Source organism: Chrysochloris asiatica, unplaced genomic scaffold (genome assembly GCF_000296735.1).
Source record: "Chrysochloris asiatica unplaced genomic scaffold, ChrAsi1.0 scaffold00041, whole genome shotgun sequence".
In the NCBI taxonomy this organism is placed as follows: Eukaryota; Metazoa; Chordata; class Mammalia; order Afrosoricida; family Chrysochloridae; genus Chrysochloris; species Chrysochloris asiatica.
This window is the reverse complement of record NW_006408559.1, coordinates 20,599,372-20,620,324: the sequence shown is the minus strand read 5'-3', so window position 1 is coordinate 20,620,324 and position 20,953 is coordinate 20,599,372. Positions and strand designations below refer to the sequence as shown.

Here is a 20,953-nt window from a genome sequence, read left to right as displayed (position 1 = left end):
CCCAATTCGTAACCACTACGCTACCAGAGTATAATGACTGCATATTCCTTCTATCTTCTTTTGATGCTTATTGCATCATTCAGTATTTTCCTCATAGAATCCTTCAATATTTCAAGTCAAGGCTTGATTTTTTTTCTTCAGTTCCCTCAGCTTGAGAAATGTTGAGTGTATTCCTCCTTTTTGGTGTTCTAACTCCAGGTCTTTGCACACTTTGCACACTTGTTTTTTCGAGTTGCTCTTTGCAATTTTCTATTTAGCTCTTTTATCTCATTTATTCCATTTGCTTTAGCATTGGTACACTGGAAAGCAAGCTTCATAGTCTCTTCTGACATCCATTTTGGTCTTTTCCTTCTTTCTTGTCTTCTTAATGACCCTTTTCTTTCTTTCTGTATGATGTTGTTGATGTCATCCCACAACCCTTGTGTTCTTTGGTCTTTAGTGTCTAGGGTATCGAATCTCTTCTTCAGATCGTCTCTAAATTCAGGTGGGATATGCTCAAGGTCATATTTTGGCTCTCATGGACTTGCTTAAATTTTCTTCAGCTTCAGTCTGATCTTGCATATGAACAATTGATGGCCTATTCCACAGCCTGCCCCTGGACTTGTTTTGGCTGATGATATGGAGCTTTTCCACTGTTTCTTTCCACAGATGAAGTCAATTTGATTTTTTTGTAGTCCATCTGGTGTGGTCCATGTACATAACTGTCTTTTATGCTGTTTAAAAAGGTATTTGCAATGAAGATGTCATTGGTCTTGCAAAATTCTATCATGCCATCTCCAGTATCATTTCTATCACCAAGTCCATCTTGTCTAAGTATTGATCCTTCCTCTTTGCCTCTAATCTTTGCATTCCAATCACCACATCTTGATTGCATATTTGGTCAATTTCAGACGGAAGAAGTTGCTAGAATTCCTCAGTTTTATCATCACTGGCTTTAGTGGTTGGTGTGTAAATTTGAATAATAGTGGCATTAACTGGTTTTCCTTGTAGGCAGATGGATATTATCCTATCTAAGATATATGTTGAGATGTTCTTTTGATAATGAATGTGATGCCATTCATCTTCAATTTCTCATTCCAGCCACAGTAAACCATGTGATTGTCATATTTTAAATGATCAATACCAGCTCATTACACCTCACTAATGCCTAGAATATTGATATATGCATTCCATTTCATTTTTTTTACAACTTCCAATTTTTATAGATGTGTACTTTGTACAGTCCCTGTTCCAATTGTTAATTGATGTTTAGAGTTGTTGTTGTTGTTATGTGCTGTGGAGTCGGTTCCAACTCATAGCGAACCTGTACAGGGTTTCCGAGGCTGTAAATTTTTATGGGAGCAGAAAGCCTCATCTATCTTCCACGGAAGAGCTGGTAGTTTCCAACTGTTGACCTTGAGGTTTGCAGCCCGATTCGTAACCACTACGCTACCAGAGCTCCTTGTATGTTTACAGTAGTTACAGCTCCTGCTCCTAGATATTTACAGTAGTTTCTCTTTATTTTGAGTTGCACCCCATCAGCCAATGTAGGTCCCAAGCAAGGGCTTTACTCCATTTGTGTCATCACAGTCAATTCTACTTTGAGGAGGCAGCTCTTCCCCAGTTGTATTTTGAGTGTCTTCCAACCTGAGGGGCTCATCTTCTGGCACTGTATCCAACAATATGCTGGTGCTCCTCATCATGTTTCAATATTCAAAATTCTGGTGCTGTCAGTGTTCCAGTGCTATTCCTAAGGCTTTCGGTGACTAAACATTCAGAAGTAGTGCATCTCTCCTTCTTCCTAGTCTGTCTTCATCTATAAGCTCAGCTGAAACCTGTCCACAGTGGGTGACCCTGCTGGTATTTAAAAACCCATGGCATAGCTTCCAGAACCACAGCAACACACAAGCTCCCAGAGTGTCACAAACGGACAGGTGATTAGAGTGGTGGTAACACATATGAGAATTTAACACATTTCTCTCAGAAAAGTGGGGGCATCCCACTTTGCTTCTTATCTTCAATGGAAACAGACACTCAGTTTAGAAGCCTGTGATTGACTTTAAGACAGAAAAACTTCTGAGGACAGAGTGCCACCTCCAACCCCACCCTGTGCCTAGGTAAGGATGTGGAGGTGGTAAGCAGTCCAGTCCTGTAGTGACAGGTTTTTGTTGTCCTGACCATATCATAGTGTCTTTTATATGGCGAAAGAACAGAAATAACTTGGTTTTCTTTCATGATAGTCTCAGTTTTTGAATATAGAGGTTTTTAGAGCTAAATATGCATATTCACACAGGAAAACTTGGTGTTAAACACATCTGAGTGTAAACATTGGCACGGAAAATTTTTTGAAGTCTTTTGGAAATTCTTCAAGGAAACGCCTGGAGTTTAAGAATCAATGATGTGAACTCATTTTAAAATCTAGGGTATCTTGATAACCTCTTGAGTATGAGAAATATTTCCCTTCATGTATGATGGCCTGCAAGCTTTTCATTATGGTTAAAAAAATAATAACTTCACAAAGGCATCCACCGAGAAAAGGAGGCAGAAGGGAGATACCATCGGCCATGCCGAATCTGAGCACTGTCTTCAAAACGCAAAGCCTTTTTAATTTTAGTTTTCTCCATGCAGTTAGCCACCTTCTGAGAATAACTTCTTGAATATTAATGGACCTATATGATTTAAAAGGAAAAAGAAAAGAAAAGATTTTTTTCAAAATGTCGAGGAAACTGAGGAGTCTCTAGGTGGTTCAGACAGTCCAGGCTGGACTACTAGCTGAAATGTTGGTCGTTGGTGTCCACTCAGGGATGCCTTGGAAGACAAGCTTGGTGGTCTGCTTCCAAAAGGTCACGGCCTTGAGATCCCTACGGAGCAGTGCTACTCTGCACACAGCTGGGCGCCATGAGTTGGAATCAACTTGAAGGCTGCTAACTACAAGGACTTAAGTGTTGAAACACCCTCTGCTCCAGGAATGGGCCCAAGCCTACTCCTTGAAATCAGAACACCCTGCCTCACACTGGGGCTGAGGAGAGAGATGGGTTCTGGGCAGACAGCAGCAGATACCTGGGTGTGACCTGGGGATAGAACAAGTGTGACGAGGGAGTGCAAGAGCTAGGGTACAGGAGCCATGAACCAGGATGCTCAGGGTTCCTGGCTGTGAGGACCAAGTTGGGTTGAGTTCTGGCTGGACAGCAAATGAGGAAAACCCACTGAATGGAACACAGTGCAAGTGAGGATGGGGCTATTTTTATGTGTGTGTGTTTGGGGGTTCAGTGATGTGGGAGAGCTGATTCAGTGAGCCACATGGCTTTGGAGAGTTCTTGGAAGAAGGACCACAATTTGAGATCTGAAGGAGAGACATTCTTTGAAGGCTGGAACAGTTTAGATTTGAAAAAGCCACTAGTGTTAGCATGAACCAAGCAGAAAATCTACCTGTTAACCTATTAGCAACCCAGATACTGCCCAGTCCAGTCCCACTCCCAGGATCAGTTAGGGATGGGACTACTATGACCATAACATTTCCACTGCCTATCATGACTTTCTTCCAAGTCTTAGTCAAGAGGCTTCACTGATGCCTGTTCACCATCACATCACAGGCCTCCACTGGGACGGGTACTGATGGACCACACACCAGACGCATTGGCCAAGACCACTTAATGAAAAGACCCACCCAAGGCTGAGTGATGAGTCTCACAAAGGCCAGACCCCAAGTGTGTTAGAAAATTACTCATTCCACTAGCTTTTGCTGATGGTGTGAAAATGATCAAATTTGGTTTGCTTATCTCTGAAGTTGATTCCTACAGGGAGATCTGATAGAAATGCCAAATGGCTCTTTGTGAAGCCTGGTTGATGGCTGGCACTTTACGGGGTCTTTCTGGGTAAGTGCCGATGAGTACTAGAAGCAGTGTGTGTCTGTTGGTTGTAATGGTAACACGGCACCACCATTAGCTCCCCTCCTGACCTCTGTCTACCCTTATTTAAGCCTAGGAACATGCAGCTCCTCAGACTGGAAGGATTTTACTTTGAAAAGTAGCCTGTCTTCATTGTTAGCCATTCTTAATAGGAAAAAGAAAAGACCCCTTGTTCCAAATGATTCCCTGTTCGAGCACTCCTACTCTATATGTTGTTGTTGTTGTTGTTGTTGTTGTCAGAGGGATCTACAAACTGGAAGGAATTGGGGAGGACTGTCTCTGTTTAGTTCTCAATCCCTCTAATTTTCTTCATTCAAATCAATCCTGTTCCCTGCATTTGGATGAACTGATCTCTCTGATTAAATGCTTGTTGAAATGAAGGAATTAGAGTTGTTTAAAGTATCACCAATCTTTGCAAAAGGAAATGGAAATTACTAGATTTCAGGTTAAAAATGTATACACATATTGTTTTTTTTTTAATCATTGAATACTTTTTAAAGAATAGAATAGAACAAAAATAAAAACCAGTTTTAGAGCAAAGAAGAGTGGCTGGGAGCCATGTGGGAGTTCTCAGACCAATACTTTAAGAAAAAAAAGTTGTTTTTTTTTTTTTTAAAAGCATTTCTCTACAATAGAATATTGACACACAATTTAGATTCTATTCAGACAAACATTGTGTAAAAACTTTCTCTAACAAGGAAGCATGTTATTTCCCCGACAATGCCCAAACTCTTCAAATTGAGGTCCTAGGGAAAGGAGAGGGAAGGTTGGAGTTTAAATGTCACGAAGACAAACAAATTCTCCATATTGAGACGTTTGCCCAGGACAAGCTCCACATTCAGGAATGTGTGAAGAAATTTCCCCTTTTGTCAACATCTCTAGTCTGTACTGAGTGATCTCCAGAGCCCAGAGTCCAGGGATGAAGCTGGTGGAAGATTTTAGCCACACTTTGGAACAAAACAAGCCCTTTCTAATTAGCCATGGGATATAGGCACCATTTACAATGTGGGTCCTGTAGACAGGTTCTGAGCAATTGGCCCAGCAACTTCTAGAACACGTTCCATTTGCAGATCAGGACACGCTTACATCTGGAATGCATACAATGGTGAAACAAACATAAATATGATCGAAACAGAAAAAGTCTTCCTTTTCTGGATGTATTTCAGCTATGACCCTAAATTAGACGTCATGTAAACCTTATTTCTCCTCAAAGTTCCTATCTTGATTGCTGTTAAAAATTATCTGTAATTACAGCAAACTATGCCTTTAGAAACGTAGCTCTCCAAATTCTCTCATGGAGCAGGTTTCTGCAAGCTCTCCATGTGATGTCTAATTAGTTTTAGTTTTTGTGGTATAAACACACTGGTCTTTGCCCCTTTGAGATACTCTTTGGTTTGAGCTATTTGGAGTAATACACTTCAGTTCCTCAATATATAAAGATATAAAGGAAGCTCTGCTCCCTGATTTATTGTATCTTTCAAAAAAAAAAAAAAAAAGAAAAAAGAAAAAACCAACAACAAACCAGCTTTGAATTAATTGGTCCCAAGTGTCATCCTTGGTGGGATCAACTCTCCAGCATTAGTAATACCCTAGCTGACAACGGCCCTGCATCTTCCTTCTGGAAGCATTGGTTTTTTATGAAAGTCTCGAGCCTGGGGAGACACGGTTAGCTTCAAGCATGGCAGGTGTAAGTTCTCTGCCCTTATTAGAGCTTAAAACGCCTAGATTTCTATTTCTGTCTTTTTCATGAATTTATGGCCTTCTATTGCACAAAAATAGTCCACTCTCTCTGCCCCCATGGCCCACCCCAGACTCAGAATGTGTGAATCTTAACTTTCTTCTCCTCCTGGAAAACGGGTTGTTAAAGGCAGCCTATTCTAGTTGTTGGTCTTTTTAGAAGGCAAGATTTTTGTTACCTATTATGACAATAGGAGTCCTGGTGTCGCGCTGTGGGTTAATGCCCCAGACTGCAAAGCCGTTTGAACTGTAAGGTCAGCGGTTCAAGCTCACCAGTTGCTCCTCAGAAACCCTATAGAGGGTCACTATGGGTGGCAATTGACTCGACAGCACTTCAAAACAACAACAGACAATAAGTACTGCAGACAACATTAGAACCAGAGATTCAGAAGAAGGTAAAATGATACAGGGGTGCGTTCCATCAGAAAGCATCTTTACAAAAGTCAGCATTTCTCTACAATACACTATGGACACCTAACTCACCCTCTATTCGCACAGATACTGTGTAAAAACTTTCTCTAACGAGGAAGCATGTGATTTTCCTGACAACGCCCCAAGTTCATAGTCTTATAGATATCTTGATATTTTAAGAAAAATGGTATGGCAATGAAGGATTTCTGCCTTATCTGTGTTTTACATTTTAAACCAGTGTGCACTGTGGGCAGGATATTAATGCACAAGAGGGGACCTCGGCTCAGGTAAGGGTCCAGTGAGTGGGAGGAAGGGGTGATGTCCAGAGAACATCAGTATTTGTAAGGCCCAAAGCAGAGGAACATGATGGGTGAGGAACAGAGTTGAGGCTGAAAAACCAAATTAAAGCCTCTGTGTAGTGAGGGAATTGGCCCCCAAAGAGCTGTTCCACTACCTGGGAAGTAACCTCTAAACTTTGGAATTCTCAGTAATTGGAGAGTCTTTATTCAGGTGAGCCCCTGACCCCATGTCTGATAGTGTGTGCTAAGAAGGTAACCTGTGGTGGTCATGATGTAGTGAAAAGTCTTTCCTCTAGGGCTGGGGAAGCTGAAGACTGAATTCAGCCATCTGAGCAATGGTTTAAGCCATCATGCCCATGTAATGAAGTCTCAATAGGAACTCTGGACACTGAATCTTGGGTGAGTTTCTGCATGTTGATGCTGAGGTAATGCATTCCCGAGGACAAGGTTCAAACGTCAAAGGCCCTCCAGACTTTGTCCTATGTGTTACTTTCTTTAGCTGATTGTTTGTACCCTTTTGATGTAATAAAAGTGTAATGGTAGTACTGCCCTGATTGATGAAACTTGAGGGCAGTTTGGGGATACCTCTGACCTTGTGGTTGGTATCAGAAAGCTTGGGAAGATTGGGAAGTCTGGGGCGCTGTGCCCATGATCTTGAGTTTGGCTAATTCTGGGTAGCCATGAATCACTTATCAAACTTAGGTGTTTGAACTTTGTCTTGTAAGACGTGGAGAAAACACAGTTTTGTAAGGAATGAGATGCCACAATGAGATCTATAAATATCTTGAATCATTGGGAGGGTAAGTGTCAGCAGAGAGGGGCTGGAGAGAGGGAGACAAACTATGATGCTGTTCCAGTTAAAAAAAAAAATTACATATATATATATGGCATTTAAATAAAAGAAGCCATTGTGGGAGCTAAGGAGAGAAGCTTGGTTGAGAAGACTTTGTTATGTTTACATCAGCGCTTCATCACTTTTATGCTCCTAGTTGGAATTGCTGCTTCCTCTGGGGCTGTTTTGCTTTGATGATTTAGAGGAGGAATCCACATTCGATCAAGATAAACAATGTATCTTCCATCTCTAGGACTCTGAGCTTTCTACCTGGATAATGAGAACCAGGTGAGGGCTGTGACAAAGATGGGATCACAGGAGAGGTCGCTTTTGGGTGAAGGTGACGGAGTTTAGCTTTCACAGGCTGAGCTTGAGGTACCAGTGAGCCATTGAGCTGAAGTCTGAATTATACTTTACAACTATGATGAACATTTCCAGGAAATCACCTGATCACATCGAGTTGAAGCCTGCATGCCGAGGGAAATGATTTGCAGCAGATGCCCTTTGTTCTCAAGCATCCTTTCTGGCAGCATCTGCATAAAGGAAGCGCGTGGCTCAGGCAGTCAGTGGTGCTTCACTGTGAGTTCACGTAGGACAGCAGGTAGAGAGTGGCATGTGGTGCTGATGGTCTCAGACAAGTGTCTAGAGCTGCGAGTGTGGAAGAGAGCTTACAGATCAGCTGTTGCTAAATGACACGGAGTTGGTTCCTACTCATAGATTTTCTGAGGAGCAGCTGGTGGGTTTGAACCATTGACCTTGTGGTTAGTGGTCCAGCGCTTATCCTACAGCACCACCCCAGGACTCCACAGATCACCTAGCCCAACTTCTTCCCATGTGAACTGATGAAGTCTTGAGAGAGTCAGAGACTTGTATTGAGTTGGTTAGCCTAGAATTTTGGTCTCTTTCTCTTTTTAAAAATCAAATGTTTTAGGAGCTTTACAGTCATTCAATCATTCATGATCAGTGTTGGAGGAAGTACAACGAGAGTGCTCCTTAGAAGCCAGGATGGCCAGACTTCGTCTCTCAGACGTTGGACAGATTCTCAGGAGAGACTAGTCCCTGAAGCAGGACATCATGCTTGGTGAAGTGGAGGGTCAGCGAGAAAGAGGGAGCCCCCCACCCCCAATGGGATGGATTGGTACAGTGGCAGCAGCAATGGGCTCAAGTGTGGCAGCAATTGTGAGGATGGCCCAGGACTGCGCAGTGTTCCGTTCTGTTGTGCACAGGGTCACTTTGGGTCAGAACATTCTCGACGGCACCTAACAACTAACAACTATCACTCTTTGAAGAAGACCTGGTAGTGCAGTGGGTTGCAAGTTGGGCTGCTAAATGCAAGGTCAGCAGTTTGACTCTACCAGCTGCTTCACAGGAGAAAGACGAAGCTTTCTGCTTCTGTAAAGACTTACAGCCTTGGAAACCCCATACCGGGTCGCTATGGATTGGACCGACTTCATGGCACATAACCACCACCAGTGGTGTCACAGTGGATTAAGCGTTGGGTGGCTCATTGACAGGTTGATGGTTCCAACCCACCAGCTGCTGTGCAGGAGAAAGATGAGGCGGTCTGCTTGTGTAAAGATGTGTGGTCTTGGAATCTCTATGGAACACCTCTGCTCTGTCCTGTGTGTTACTACTGTGAGTCGCTGTTGGCTAGAAGGTAGTGGGTTGGTTTGTTTTTAAATCTCTCTTCAGATTGGGTTAGAAAACATCCCTCACCTCCCCGAATTGTTCCACGGCTCCGTCTCCTAGTTAAATGCTCCCACTTCCAGGGGTGACCACGATTCTGACTTCCATCCCTACAGACCAATCTATCACCTGCTCTTGAACGTAAAAAGTGGAGTCAGTATGTCCTGTGATGTCTGGGCAACAGAATGTCTGCCAAAGAATCCAGCCTCTGGAGGTTTAATTCTTTCTTATTCAAAATGCCTTTAATTGGATTGTAAACAAGAGAGCTGTGATTGTGAAATTCTAAGGGCTCCGTTGGGGCCTGGAGCGAGCTCTTGAGGAGTTGTGCCCCAGATATTCCTGAGGAGGGCAAGCTGTCCCTCTGGGCATGGCTAGGAGGATCCCGCCCTCCAGTGCTCAGAGTCCCAGACCTGATTCCATGGGAAGTCACTTCAGGAAGGGGCATCTGCTGTTCTGGATGGAATGTGCACTCGAAAATTATACCTGTGGCTGCGATCCTGTTTGGAAATAGTCTTCTTTGCTCTATTAATGAGTCTTATGTGGTGTTATGGATTAAGCCCTGGACTGCTAACCACAAGGTCAGTGGTTCAACCCACCAGCCACTCTTCAGAAACCCTATGCAGGGTCTCTATTAGTTGAAACTGACCCAATGGCACTTAACAAACCAAACAAACATCAACATGAGAAGGTTAAGTGTGCAGCTGCTAACCAAAAGTTTGGTGGTTCAAGCCCACCAGCTTCTGACTTTGTACTTTTCAATTATCTACGTAAAATGCAAATAGCTAATATACTAAATATCTTTAATGTAGCACAAATTTCATCTTTACTGAATACCTCCCAACTTTTTTTGGGGTCTATAATGATAATTGAAAAGCTTTGATCAGGAGTCTAGAGAAATTTTGAAAAAAAATCCCACAACAGTGCTGCTGTTAAATATTCACGTCTTTACATTTTTTGGGGGAAAGGAGAGAATTCTTTTTCTTTATGTATAATAATGGCCAAATTAAAATCATTTTTGTCGTATCTTGAGTACAAATTAAAGTAAGAGTTCAACATCCTGAGTAGTAGAAATGTGCCAGTTCTTCCGGAATCCATTCTGATGACCTCAGCTAGTTTGGACAATAAGAGAAAAAATCATATTGCCAACACCTGATCAAAACGAGTGTGTGAATAACAACAATCTTTGTAAAAATCTTTCAAGGATGCCCAACGGCCCAGCAGCCTTGTTAAGTATAATAAGACAGTCTTTGTGTCTTCACAGGTGAAGCCCTGTTAGTGTAAGAAGTTGTTCCAACTCTGAAATGTTGTTGTTGTTAATTGCCATTGAGTTGGTTCTGACCCATAGAGACTCTGTACAAGGTTTCCAAGGAGCATCTTGTGAGTTTGAACTGCCAAACGTGTGGTTCAAACCGATCTGGCAGTCCAGTGTTTATCCTACAGTGCCACACCAGAACTCCAATTCTGAAATAGCAGAACATGAATTTCTGTTAGTTTACTTCTTCTGACTCATCACTTTCCGTATATTGCAGAGTATTTTCCTCAATGACTATCTCGGCGTGTGCATACACCACAGAAGGCTAAGATTAGTCGGACATCCCACTTCTGCTCATTTTTGAGGCAGTATGCTAGCTGCTGCTAAGTGCAGAGGTTTTCTCTGTGCCCACCTGCTGCCTGAAAGTGTCATTCATACTTGCTCAACACGGAAGCTTGTGCTGTACTGAACTGATTTATGACTGTGCCCGGGTGAACACACCCTTCAAAAATTGCCCAATGTGTCTGCTGAAATATCTTTTAGATTGTTAGGCAAAATGAAAATCCTCAGGTAGCCCTTTCTCATCAATTGAAGAGGAATAGCATCACATTCATCATCAAAATGAACATTTCAAGATCTGTCTTGAAGTATCATGCTGTCTATGATAGAATACTATCCATATTCCTACAAGGGAGACCAGTTAGTACAACTATTCTTTAAACTATGCACCACCCATTAAAGCCAGTGATGATGAAATTGAAGAATTCTACCAACTTCTCCAGTCTGAAATTGATCAAACATGCAATTCAGCTGCATTGATAATTACTGCTGATTAGAATGGGAAGGTTGGGAGCAAAGAGGAAGGATCAATAGTTGGAAAATATGGCTTTGGTGATAGAAATGATGTTGGATTTCACAAGTTAAAAATTTGAAAGAGCAATGACTTAGTCATAGCAAACATCTTTCTAAAACAACATATAAGATGATTACATACGTGGATTTTGCCAAATGAAATACACAGGAATCAACTTGACTACATCTGTGGGAAGAGATGGTAGAAAAGCTCCATATCATCAGCCAAAACCAGGCCAGGGGCAGACTGTGGAACAAACCAACAAGTGCTCATATGCAAGTTTAGGCTGAAACAGAAGACAATCAAAACAAATCCACAAGGGCTAAAATATGACATTGAACATATCCAACCTGATTTCAGAGTCCATTTCAAGAACAGACTTAATACATTGCACACTAATGACCAAAGATCAGAAGAATTGTGGGATGACATCACGAACATCATACAGGAAGAAAGCAAAAGCTTATTAAAAAGACAAGAAAGGAAGAAATGGCCAAAATGAAAGTCAGAAGAGGCTCTGAAACTTGGTTTCCATGCCAAAGCAAATAGAAGAAATGAAGAGGTAAGAGCTGAACAGAAAACTTCAAGGGACAACTCAAGTATTATAATGAGAAGTGCAAAGATCTGGAGTTAGAGAACTAAAAGGGAAGAACCCACTTAGTATTGCTCAAACTCAAAGAACCAAAGAAAAATTAAAGCTGTAACTTGCAATACTGAAGGAATTTATGGGCAAAATATTGAATGATGCAGAAAGCATCAAAAGAAGATGGAAAGAATACACAGAGTCACTGTACCAAAAAGAAATGTTTGATGTCCCATCATTTTAAGAGGCAGTAAAAAGAACCAATAGATCTATTTTGGAAGAAGTGCAGCCAGAGTGCTCCTTGGAGGCCAAGATGGTCAAACTTCGTCTCTCATACTTCGGACATATTGTCATGAGGGACCAGTCACTGGAGAACGATATCATGTTTGGTAAGGTGGAGGGTCAGAGAAAAAGAGGAAGACTCCCAGTGAGATAGATTGGCCAAGTGGCAGCATCAATGGGCTCAATCATGGCAATGATAGTGAGGTTGGCCCAGGACTGGGTAGTGTTTCGCTCTGCTGTGATAAGGTCGCTATGGGTCGGAACCGGCTCGATGGCACTTAACAACACAACAACAACATATGATCAAGAGCCAATGGGAGGTACTGATGTAAAAAATCCAAGGTGCACTGAAGGCACTGGCAAGGAACAATGGTCCAGGAACTGAAGGAATACAAATTGAAATCTTTCAACAAACTGATGCAGCATTGGAGGCACTCACTCATCTATGCCAAGAAATTTGGAAAGCGAACAGATTTTAAGAGAACCCTATTTCGTGTTCCATTACAAAGAGAGGTGACCCAATGGAATGCAGAAATCATCTAACAATATCATTGATCTAACATGCAAGTAAAATTTTGTTGAGGATAATTAAAAACGGGTTACAACAGTACATCGACAGAGAACTGCCTGAAATTCAAGCAGAGTCAGAAAAGGATGGAACAAGAGATATCATTGCTGGCACCAGATGTAACTTGCTTGAAATCAGAGCTCATCAGAAAGATGTTTACTTGTGTTTTATTGACTCTGAAAAGACTTTTGACTGTGTAGGATCATGGTAAACTGTGGATAAAGTTGAGAAGAATGGGTATTCCAGAATTCATCATTGGTCTGTACCAGACCAAGAGGCAGTTGTTTGAGCAGAATAAGAGGATACTGAAACGTGTTAAATTAAGAAGGATGTGCACCAGGATTGTATCCTTTCACCATACTTATTCAATCTATATGCTGAGCAAATTATCCAAGAAGCTGGATTATATGAAGAAGAATGTAGTATCAGGGTTGGAAGAAGATTCATTAGCAACCTGCAATATGCAGATGACACAACCTTGCTTGCTGAAAGCAAAGAATATTTAAAACACTTACTGAAAAGATCAAAGACTACAGCCTTCATTACGGATTACATCTCCATGCAAAGAAAACAAAAACCTCACAACTGGACCAATAAATAACATCATGATAAGTGGAGAAATGATTGAAGTTGTCAAAGACTTCATTTTGCTTGGATCCACCATCAACACTCATGGAAGCAGCAGTCAAGAAATCAAGTGACATATTGCAACCAACAAATCTGCGGTACAAGGACCTCTTTAAAGTATTAAAGAGCAAAGCTGTCAGTTTGAGGACTGAAGTGTGCCCGACCCATTCCATGGTATTTTCATATAAATGTGAAACTAGAATGATGAGGAAGACTGCAGAAGAATCAATATATTTGAATTATGGTGTTGGAGAAGAATCTTAAAAGTGGACTGCTAGAAAGACAAACAAATTTGTGTTGGAAAAAAGTGCAGCCAGAATGCTCCTTAGAAGCTTGGGTGGTGAGACTTTGTCTCTCATACTTCGTACATGTTATCAGAAGGAACCAGTCCCTGGAGAAGGACATCATGCTTACTAACATAGAGATCAGTGAAAACGAGCAAGGCTCCCAATGGGATGGAGTGACACAGTGGCAGTAACAATGGGCTGAAGTGTGAAAAGAATTGTGAGCATGGTACAGGACAGGGCCATGTCTTTTTATGTTGTGCACAGTGTTATTATGAGTTGGAACTAACTTGACAACACCTAACAACAATGACAACAATCCTTTTTAGTGAGTAGTTAGAGCGAGTGAGATACTTTATGTACAGTGCCTGGAGCAACAGCTGAGACACAGTAGATCTGTGTCAAGATGAGACATTTTTAGTATTATTATACAGACTGATTTACTTGCTGGTTTTCCAAAACAAACACAAGATCTTGGAGGGATAAAAATGATGCTTGGTTTTATAGCCTTTTCTCTTCACTTTGCACAGCCCTGTAACAAAGCAGGTAGTCAGGGAATATGCACTGAGTGAGTGAGGAAACAGAAGGAAATGAGTGGAGGGCAGAGCTTCCTTCTATGTTGAGTCAGAGTTGACTTGATGGCAATGAACAACAACAACACGGAGTTGAAATGTTTACCTTCACATTATGCTAATGGAATGCTTTTCTGCCTGCCCGTGGGAATGCTGCTGGGATCCCATTAGCTCTCTGAGACTGGCTGTCAGTTATAAAGCCAAGAACCTTCCAGTCCCGACAGCAGGGCACAACATCATTAATTAACAAATGTGATCTTGGAAACCAGAATGCAGGCACGAATAGCGGCACAGTTCCTTTGAGTCGATGCACAGATAGACCCAATTCGAATTCCTATCAGAAGGGGAGGGGGAGAAGAAAGTAGATACAGAGTAAAGACTGGGCTTGCCAAACCAGCTCTCCTGGCCCCTGGTCACTGCTGCTGTGAGTGGCCATCAGTGTGGGGTGGGGTACCTGGGGAGCAGCCCCAGTGAGGGAGCACCCACCCGGAGATGGCCACAGGGCACACGAGACAGCTGGATCCTCATCCCCTGCTCTCTGGGGTTTTCTTGTTCACCTTGAAGAAGCTGTTCTCAAATACGGAAGTCTGTCTTTCCTCCACTGTGTTTCGTTGACTCCTGATGGAGAAGCTGTATGTTTTAGTCCTTTCATGTGGCTATAACAAAACACCACAAGTGGGTGTCTATAACAACAGACATTTCTTCCCTCACCATTTAGGAGGCTAGAAGTCCAGATAGAGATGTCGGCTCTAGGGGCTGGCTTCCTCTCTTTGTGGGCTCTGGAGAGGGGTCCTTGTTCCCTTTCAGCACTTGTAGGTCCAACATTCCTCAGAGATTTCCCTGTGGAGATGTTCAGACTTGCCCTGGATGGAGGAGCTTCACACTGCAGGACCCAGTTCCAAAGGACACTCTCCACTCCGGGCTCTTTTCACTTGGTGGCTCTGGGTCCTTCTGAATTCTGCTTGCTTGCTTGATCTCTTTAATAGTCCAAAAGATGCAGATTGCATCTGGTCTCATTACCATCATGTTGTTGTTGGGTGTCATTGAGTCAGTACCGACTCTTAACGACCCTATGTACAACACAACAAAACACTGCCTGGTCCTGGGCCAACCTCACAATCCTTACTGTGTTTGAGTCCATTGTTTCTTCTACTGTGCCAATCTATCTCTCTGGGGGTCTTCCTCTTTTTCTCTGACCCTCCACCTTACCAAACATGATATCCTTCTCCAGAGACTGTTCCCTCCTGACAATATGTCCGAAGTATGAGAGATGAAGTTTGGCCTTCCTGGCCTCCAAGGAGCACTCTGGCTGCACTTCTTCCAAAACAGATTTATTGGTTCTTTTGGCAGCCTATAGCACTTTCAATATTCTCCTCCTACAGCTTAACTTGAATGCATCAATTCTTCTACGGTCTTCCTTATTCACTGTCCAGCTTTCACATGCATATGAGGTTCTTGAAAATACCCTGGCTTGGGTCAGGTGCACCTTAGTCCTCAAGCTGAGATCTTTGCTCTTCATCACTTTAACGAGGCCTTGTGCAGCAGATCTGCCCAATGCAATCAATACGTTGTTGGATTTCCTTCCGTGTGTGTTGCTATCACAGGAGTGAGGATGCACAACACGGAGGATGCGGACATCAGATTACAGGGCATTGCACTAGATGAGATCGTGTCCTGAGGGGTGACTACAGCTTAACCGAGACTCCAGGCCCAGCCCAGTTGACACAAAACCTCAGCTATCACCTTGTAGGAGCCCCCCGGGTGACTCAAACAGTGAGCATGCTTGGCTGGTAACAGAGTAGTCGGAGGTTCCAGCCCACCCAAAGGTGCTTTAGGAGAAAGACCTGATGATGCATGTCTGAAAGTGCAGCGTTGAAACCCTACGGAGCCCCTTCTACCTGCCCACGTGGGGGCACCATGAGTTGGAATCGACGCCACGGCAACAGGCAAATGACATCACATGATTAGAACTACAGATGGAGGTGAGGATGCACCAGGCGCTGTGGGACACAGAAGGAAGGGACAAGCCGAGGAGCCCTACACTGGGTGAGCAGGAGTCAGGGTCTGGTGGGCCCCCTGTGTCCCCAGGAGGCTGGTCTGGCTTTGTCTCCTGCTGGGAGTGCCTGGCCTTTACAGGTTCTAGTTCCTGAAACCAACTCAGGAGCGAGGTTAAATGGGCGCTGCTGTGGCAGGGACTGTGTGTCAGCTTCAGGATTCCCTCCACCTATGGATGGTGACCCCGAGGCTGTGGACCTCGGTCAGGTCCTCAGGAGCCAAGGCCAGCTGAGCTGAGAGCCACCTGCCTGGACTGGTGGAGTCTGTCAGACCTTCAGCTTTTAAACGGTAGGGGCAGAGGGGGGCTCTTCTGAGACCTACAGACTCAGTGACACCATCATGCCGTCTGGTTAGCCAACACAGACGCTAACTCAAGGACTCCCATTTCCTTTGTGCACTTCTTTCTGCCCTTGTCCCCAACCCTGAGATACCCCATGGCTGCTGAGTGGATCCCGACTTACAGTAACGGTGCAGGACAGAGGACGAGTGCCCCATAAGGGTTTCCAGGCTGCAGGTCTTTACGAAGGCAGACTGCCACATTGTTCCCCTGAGGAATGGCTGGTGGCTTCGAACCACTGACCTTACAGTTAGCAGCCCACTGCACTCTCAGGGCTCTTTCAGATACATCTGCACTCTCCTAACTCTCCTAGGAAAACAGCCTCACAAAAAGGGAAATGTTTAGTGGCTCTGTCAGGTAAACACTGAAGTTGAACCACAAGGTCAGAGGTTGCAGCCCACCAACCACCACTCAGGAGAAAGATGAGGCTTTCTGCTCCCGTCAAGATTTATGGGCTTGGAAACCCGATAAAGGGTCGCTATGAGTTGGAATTAACTCAAAATCATCGTCAACAACTTCCAGCCCCACCACGACCAGGGCGTGTGGCCTATGTGGTCTATCCGCCTTCCTGAGGCCAGAGCTTGCATCCTGTCTCTCTCCTCATGGGTGTCTCAGTGCCAGGACCCATACCTCTCAGCACTTTGGGATGTTGAGTGACAAGGGGGCTGCCTGGGAGAGGACCCCAGCTCATACTCACACTTGAGCTCCAGTTTGATGAAGTCTGTGTTCCCCAGGTTTTCCAGGAACACCCCACGCGGGATCAGTGTTTTGAAGTAGAAGGAAATGTCAGCGCTGGTTTCCCCTTGGAAGGTGGAGAAGTGGAGGTGGGAAGAGGGATCCGGGAAGGAGGCAGCATTCCAGTAGTTCCCTGGGGGGAGACACAACAAGGGAAGCACACTTAGGTCCTGGCTGCGAGGTCAAAATGTCCATTTCTGGGGTTTCGATAACTCTTTCCTGGTATAAGCCCTGTTTCCTCTTGTCCTGCCGAACAACAGTGCCCCGAACCTCACAGAACTCGCGTGATTACAGATGGGCGCCAGGGCCTTGCTGGGAGCAGGCAGCGGCCCTTCAGGCAGTGACCCTGTGTGAGGAGACGAGGGAGAAGACCCCCACTGTCTGTGGATGGCTGGGGCTGCCTGGAACGAGGGAGAGAACCGTGAGGACCCAGTTGAAGTAAGAATCGAGTTTGGGTGTTCTGATTGGTTCCAACAATGTTTGCACCCAGATGTCTGGTCCAGCTGCATCAGGAAGGCCATCTAGAACACAGCCCAAGGAACTGAGAAGCTGCTGCCCTGTTGTGGGAGCGCTAGTCCTGGGACTGTACCCCAACCTCTGGTGCTGCTCTGGGGGTGAGGAGGGTGGCTGGGTCCTTCCAGGGTTTGCATTTGGCTTCTACTATGCTCCTTTCCAAACACATGTGAGCACATGTACACACACAAAATCACATGTACACATACTCCCTCAAACACACATGTGAGCATGTGCGCACACAATCACATGTACATACACTCCCTCAAATACATATGTGAGCACGTGTGCACACACACAATCACACGTACACACACTTCCTCAAACATACACTCACACACATGCTCATGCATATACACTCATGCATGCAACTCTTACATACACCCCCCTCAAACACACACACACATACCCTCAAACACACACACACACCCTCAAACACACACTCACACACACTCAAGCATGCATATACATATACACTCACGCACACAACTCTTACACACATACCCTCACACACACACACACACATACACACATTCCATCAAACACACACACACTCATGCACCTGCACACGCATTCTCACAGTACAGTCACTTCATCACACACACTCCTACACACTCTCACACACAATTGTGCACACACTCACACACGTGCATACACATCCATCTCACTCTAAGACAGAGTTGTCCAGACCCTGGAGAAAAGACATTCACAGGCTAAGTTAAAAGCCCACCCTGATGAGTCTCCCCCACCAGCCCTTGAACTCCAGTCACACGTTGAAGGCAGAAGTTCTTTCTGAAGTGCGCATTTCTGGGGGCATTTAATAGTGGAGTAGTGCCCCCAAAGGTGTGGGCATGGGCAAGCTTTCAAAAGCCACCAGCACCTCTAGGTTTAATGTGAAATCTAAAACTTGCATTGATTTTTGCTACTATATCATCTTCCCTCCCAGAACCCATTGCATGGACTAAGGTCACTGAATTCATTTCAATTCTTACCCAAGCTGGATTTTTGTCTCTTTTACACCAAACAGGCACATATGCAATATTAAGTCCAATGACTATTCTTAAACAACATAATTTCTTGTGAGTATTGCTGCATTTGAGCCACAGTTTTAAATTAAATATGACACTGTAGGATAAGCACTGGACTGCTAACTGAAAGGTTAGGGGTTCAAACCCAGCAGCCACTCCTTGGCAACCTACAGGCTATGAGTCAGAACTGACTCCATGGTGACCTGTATAGGCTTTCCAAGGAGCAATCGATGGGTTTGAACTGCTGACTTTGCAGTTAGTAGTCCACTGCTGGCCCTCCAGCGTCATACCAGGACTCCATGGGTACTAAGAGACGCTTTTATTTGATGACTGTGTCTGGCTCTTGCTTTTGGAAACATCTGGTAGGGTGACAGGAGGATAAGCTCATCTATAGCTGGTAAACCATTGAGATGTATAAGATGTAGAAGTCTTATAAGGTGAGAACTCCGGAGACAGGACTACTGCTCTTGATGTGTCTCAAAAGTCTTAGTCCAGCTTTAAGTGATTGTCGTCTTTAAAATTGTAAAATCATAGCTTCTGGTAGAAGAAAATATGCTAGTTTCCTGTTGGAAAGACTGCTGTGTGACATAGGGTTGAAGGAGTTCCGCAAAGGGAAGGCGCTGGCCATCATTAATGTTGTTCTCTTGGAAGTGACAAGACCGTAAAGAGCTGAATCTGTAGTGAGGGGAGGTGGGCCCACCCCACCAGCTTGCCAAAGTGAAGGGCTTCCTTGCGAGGACCTGAATTAAAGTATAGTTGCAGCCCTCTAACAGAGCCCCCAAACTGGGAAGGAATGAGGCTGAGTCCTTGGAGCTCAGGGCTAGCTGTTCTAACAGAACTGGTGTAGATGGTTAACGTGCTAGATGGCCCACGGAAAAGTTGGAAGTTCAAGTCAACCTGCCGATTTACTTCTGAAAAACCACCTTCTGAAAATCCTGTGGAGCACACTCCACTCTGACACAAATGGGGTCAGCAGGGGTCGGCGTCAACTTGATGGCCACAGGTTTGGTTTGGGTTTTAGTCCAGGGATGTAAACAGGACTGGAATTAAGTCCTCAGCAGTGATGGGGGTTGTACAGCCTGGGCAAAGCCCCAGTTCCTTCTTTACGTGACCCTAATGTTTCATGTCTCTGTAGTCAAACCATCAACACAGTCTGCTTAGGAAAGTGGAGAGGGTTGATTCCATAGGAGGCAGAAGGAAGGCAACTTCCAAAATACCAGCCGTTGAAAACCTCATGGAGCTCAGTTCTACTCTGACACATATGGGATGCCATGAGTCGAGTCCACTCAATGGTAACTGGGTTTTAGTTGGTGAGAGTCCTTGATCAGACACAGCACCAGGGAGGGTGTAAGTCCCAGCCACATGTCACCTGAAGCAGGGCAATTCTGTCTCCGTGGACCCTGCCCTAGGACATGAATGTAATTAAGATCTGAGGATTTCAGTTCAGTCAAGTTCATGCTACATTTCTGAGGGAGTGATGTGTTGACAGAAGGAACGTTGTCTGCTGTCTGAGATGGCTCTAGAAGGAAGGCTGAGCTGACATGCCTAACTTCGTATCTGTTTGGGAATGGTCAATGCATACAGTCTGTCTATGGTTCCAGAGGGTTTTTTTGAAAGAGAGAACAGTTCTCTTTTTGTTTATTATTTTCACCTAGTGGCTTTAAAGATCTGAAACCCATTTAGACTCTTGCCTCACCTGACCACAGGTGGGATATAGGCAGGTAAGGCAGAGGGCATGGCTCTGGGCTAAGGCTCTAGGATTTTGTGGGATGGGTAGGCAGATTGGGTGCCCTCAGCCCCCTCCCTGCTGACATCCACCCCACCCTTTCAGCAGGAGTAATGGCGGCTCTGGAGTCCTGGTGTGGTGCTGTGGGTTAATGTGCCAGACTGCAAAGCCATTTGAACTGCAAGGTTGGTGGTTCAAGCTCACTAGCCGCTCCTTGGAAACCCTATCCAGGGTCGCTATGGGTCGGAACCGACTCGATGGCACTTAACAACAATAACAGTGGTGGCTTTAAGGACAACTGGAAACGGACTCCCCCAGGGCTTCAATATGGTATTCACACAATGTCCCCATCACACAGCATTCTGTTTCACAGAATGCAGCATGGATGCTAAGTGGCACATGTTTGTTGGTGATTGAGGTCCAGTATTGGTTATTCAGAGAGGAATATCCCCATAGAGGAAGAGGGTGGTTCAAACAGTGATTCCAGCCTGATGAAATTTCTTTATTGACCACAACATTGTTTGGTCTACCTCTATGCGCGCTAAGCAACTTCAGCTTAGTTTGGTCTCTTGAAGGGACTGATTAAACCATAACTTTATACAAAGGGTGGGGTTATAGACCCAAACATGCAATGAATTCCTTGTACCCTAAGATGGGATCCTGACAATAGGGCCATCTTTTGTTAT

General features: G+C 44.3%; 1 protein-coding gene across 1 annotated transcript in view; it reads right to left on the bottom strand.

Annotated features, from left to right (window-relative positions):
• Nucleotides 1–20,953, bottom strand: part of CNTNAP2 (contactin associated protein-like 2) — a 1,478,157-nt gene that overhangs the window by 150,868 nt on the left and 1,306,336 nt on the right. The window contains exon 17 of the mRNA XM_006861289.1: nt 16,963–17,133. Within this exon, the coding sequence (XP_006861351.1) occupies nt 16,963–17,133 (171 nt within the window). The remainder of the gene's footprint in view (nt 1–16,962; nt 17,134–20,953) is intronic.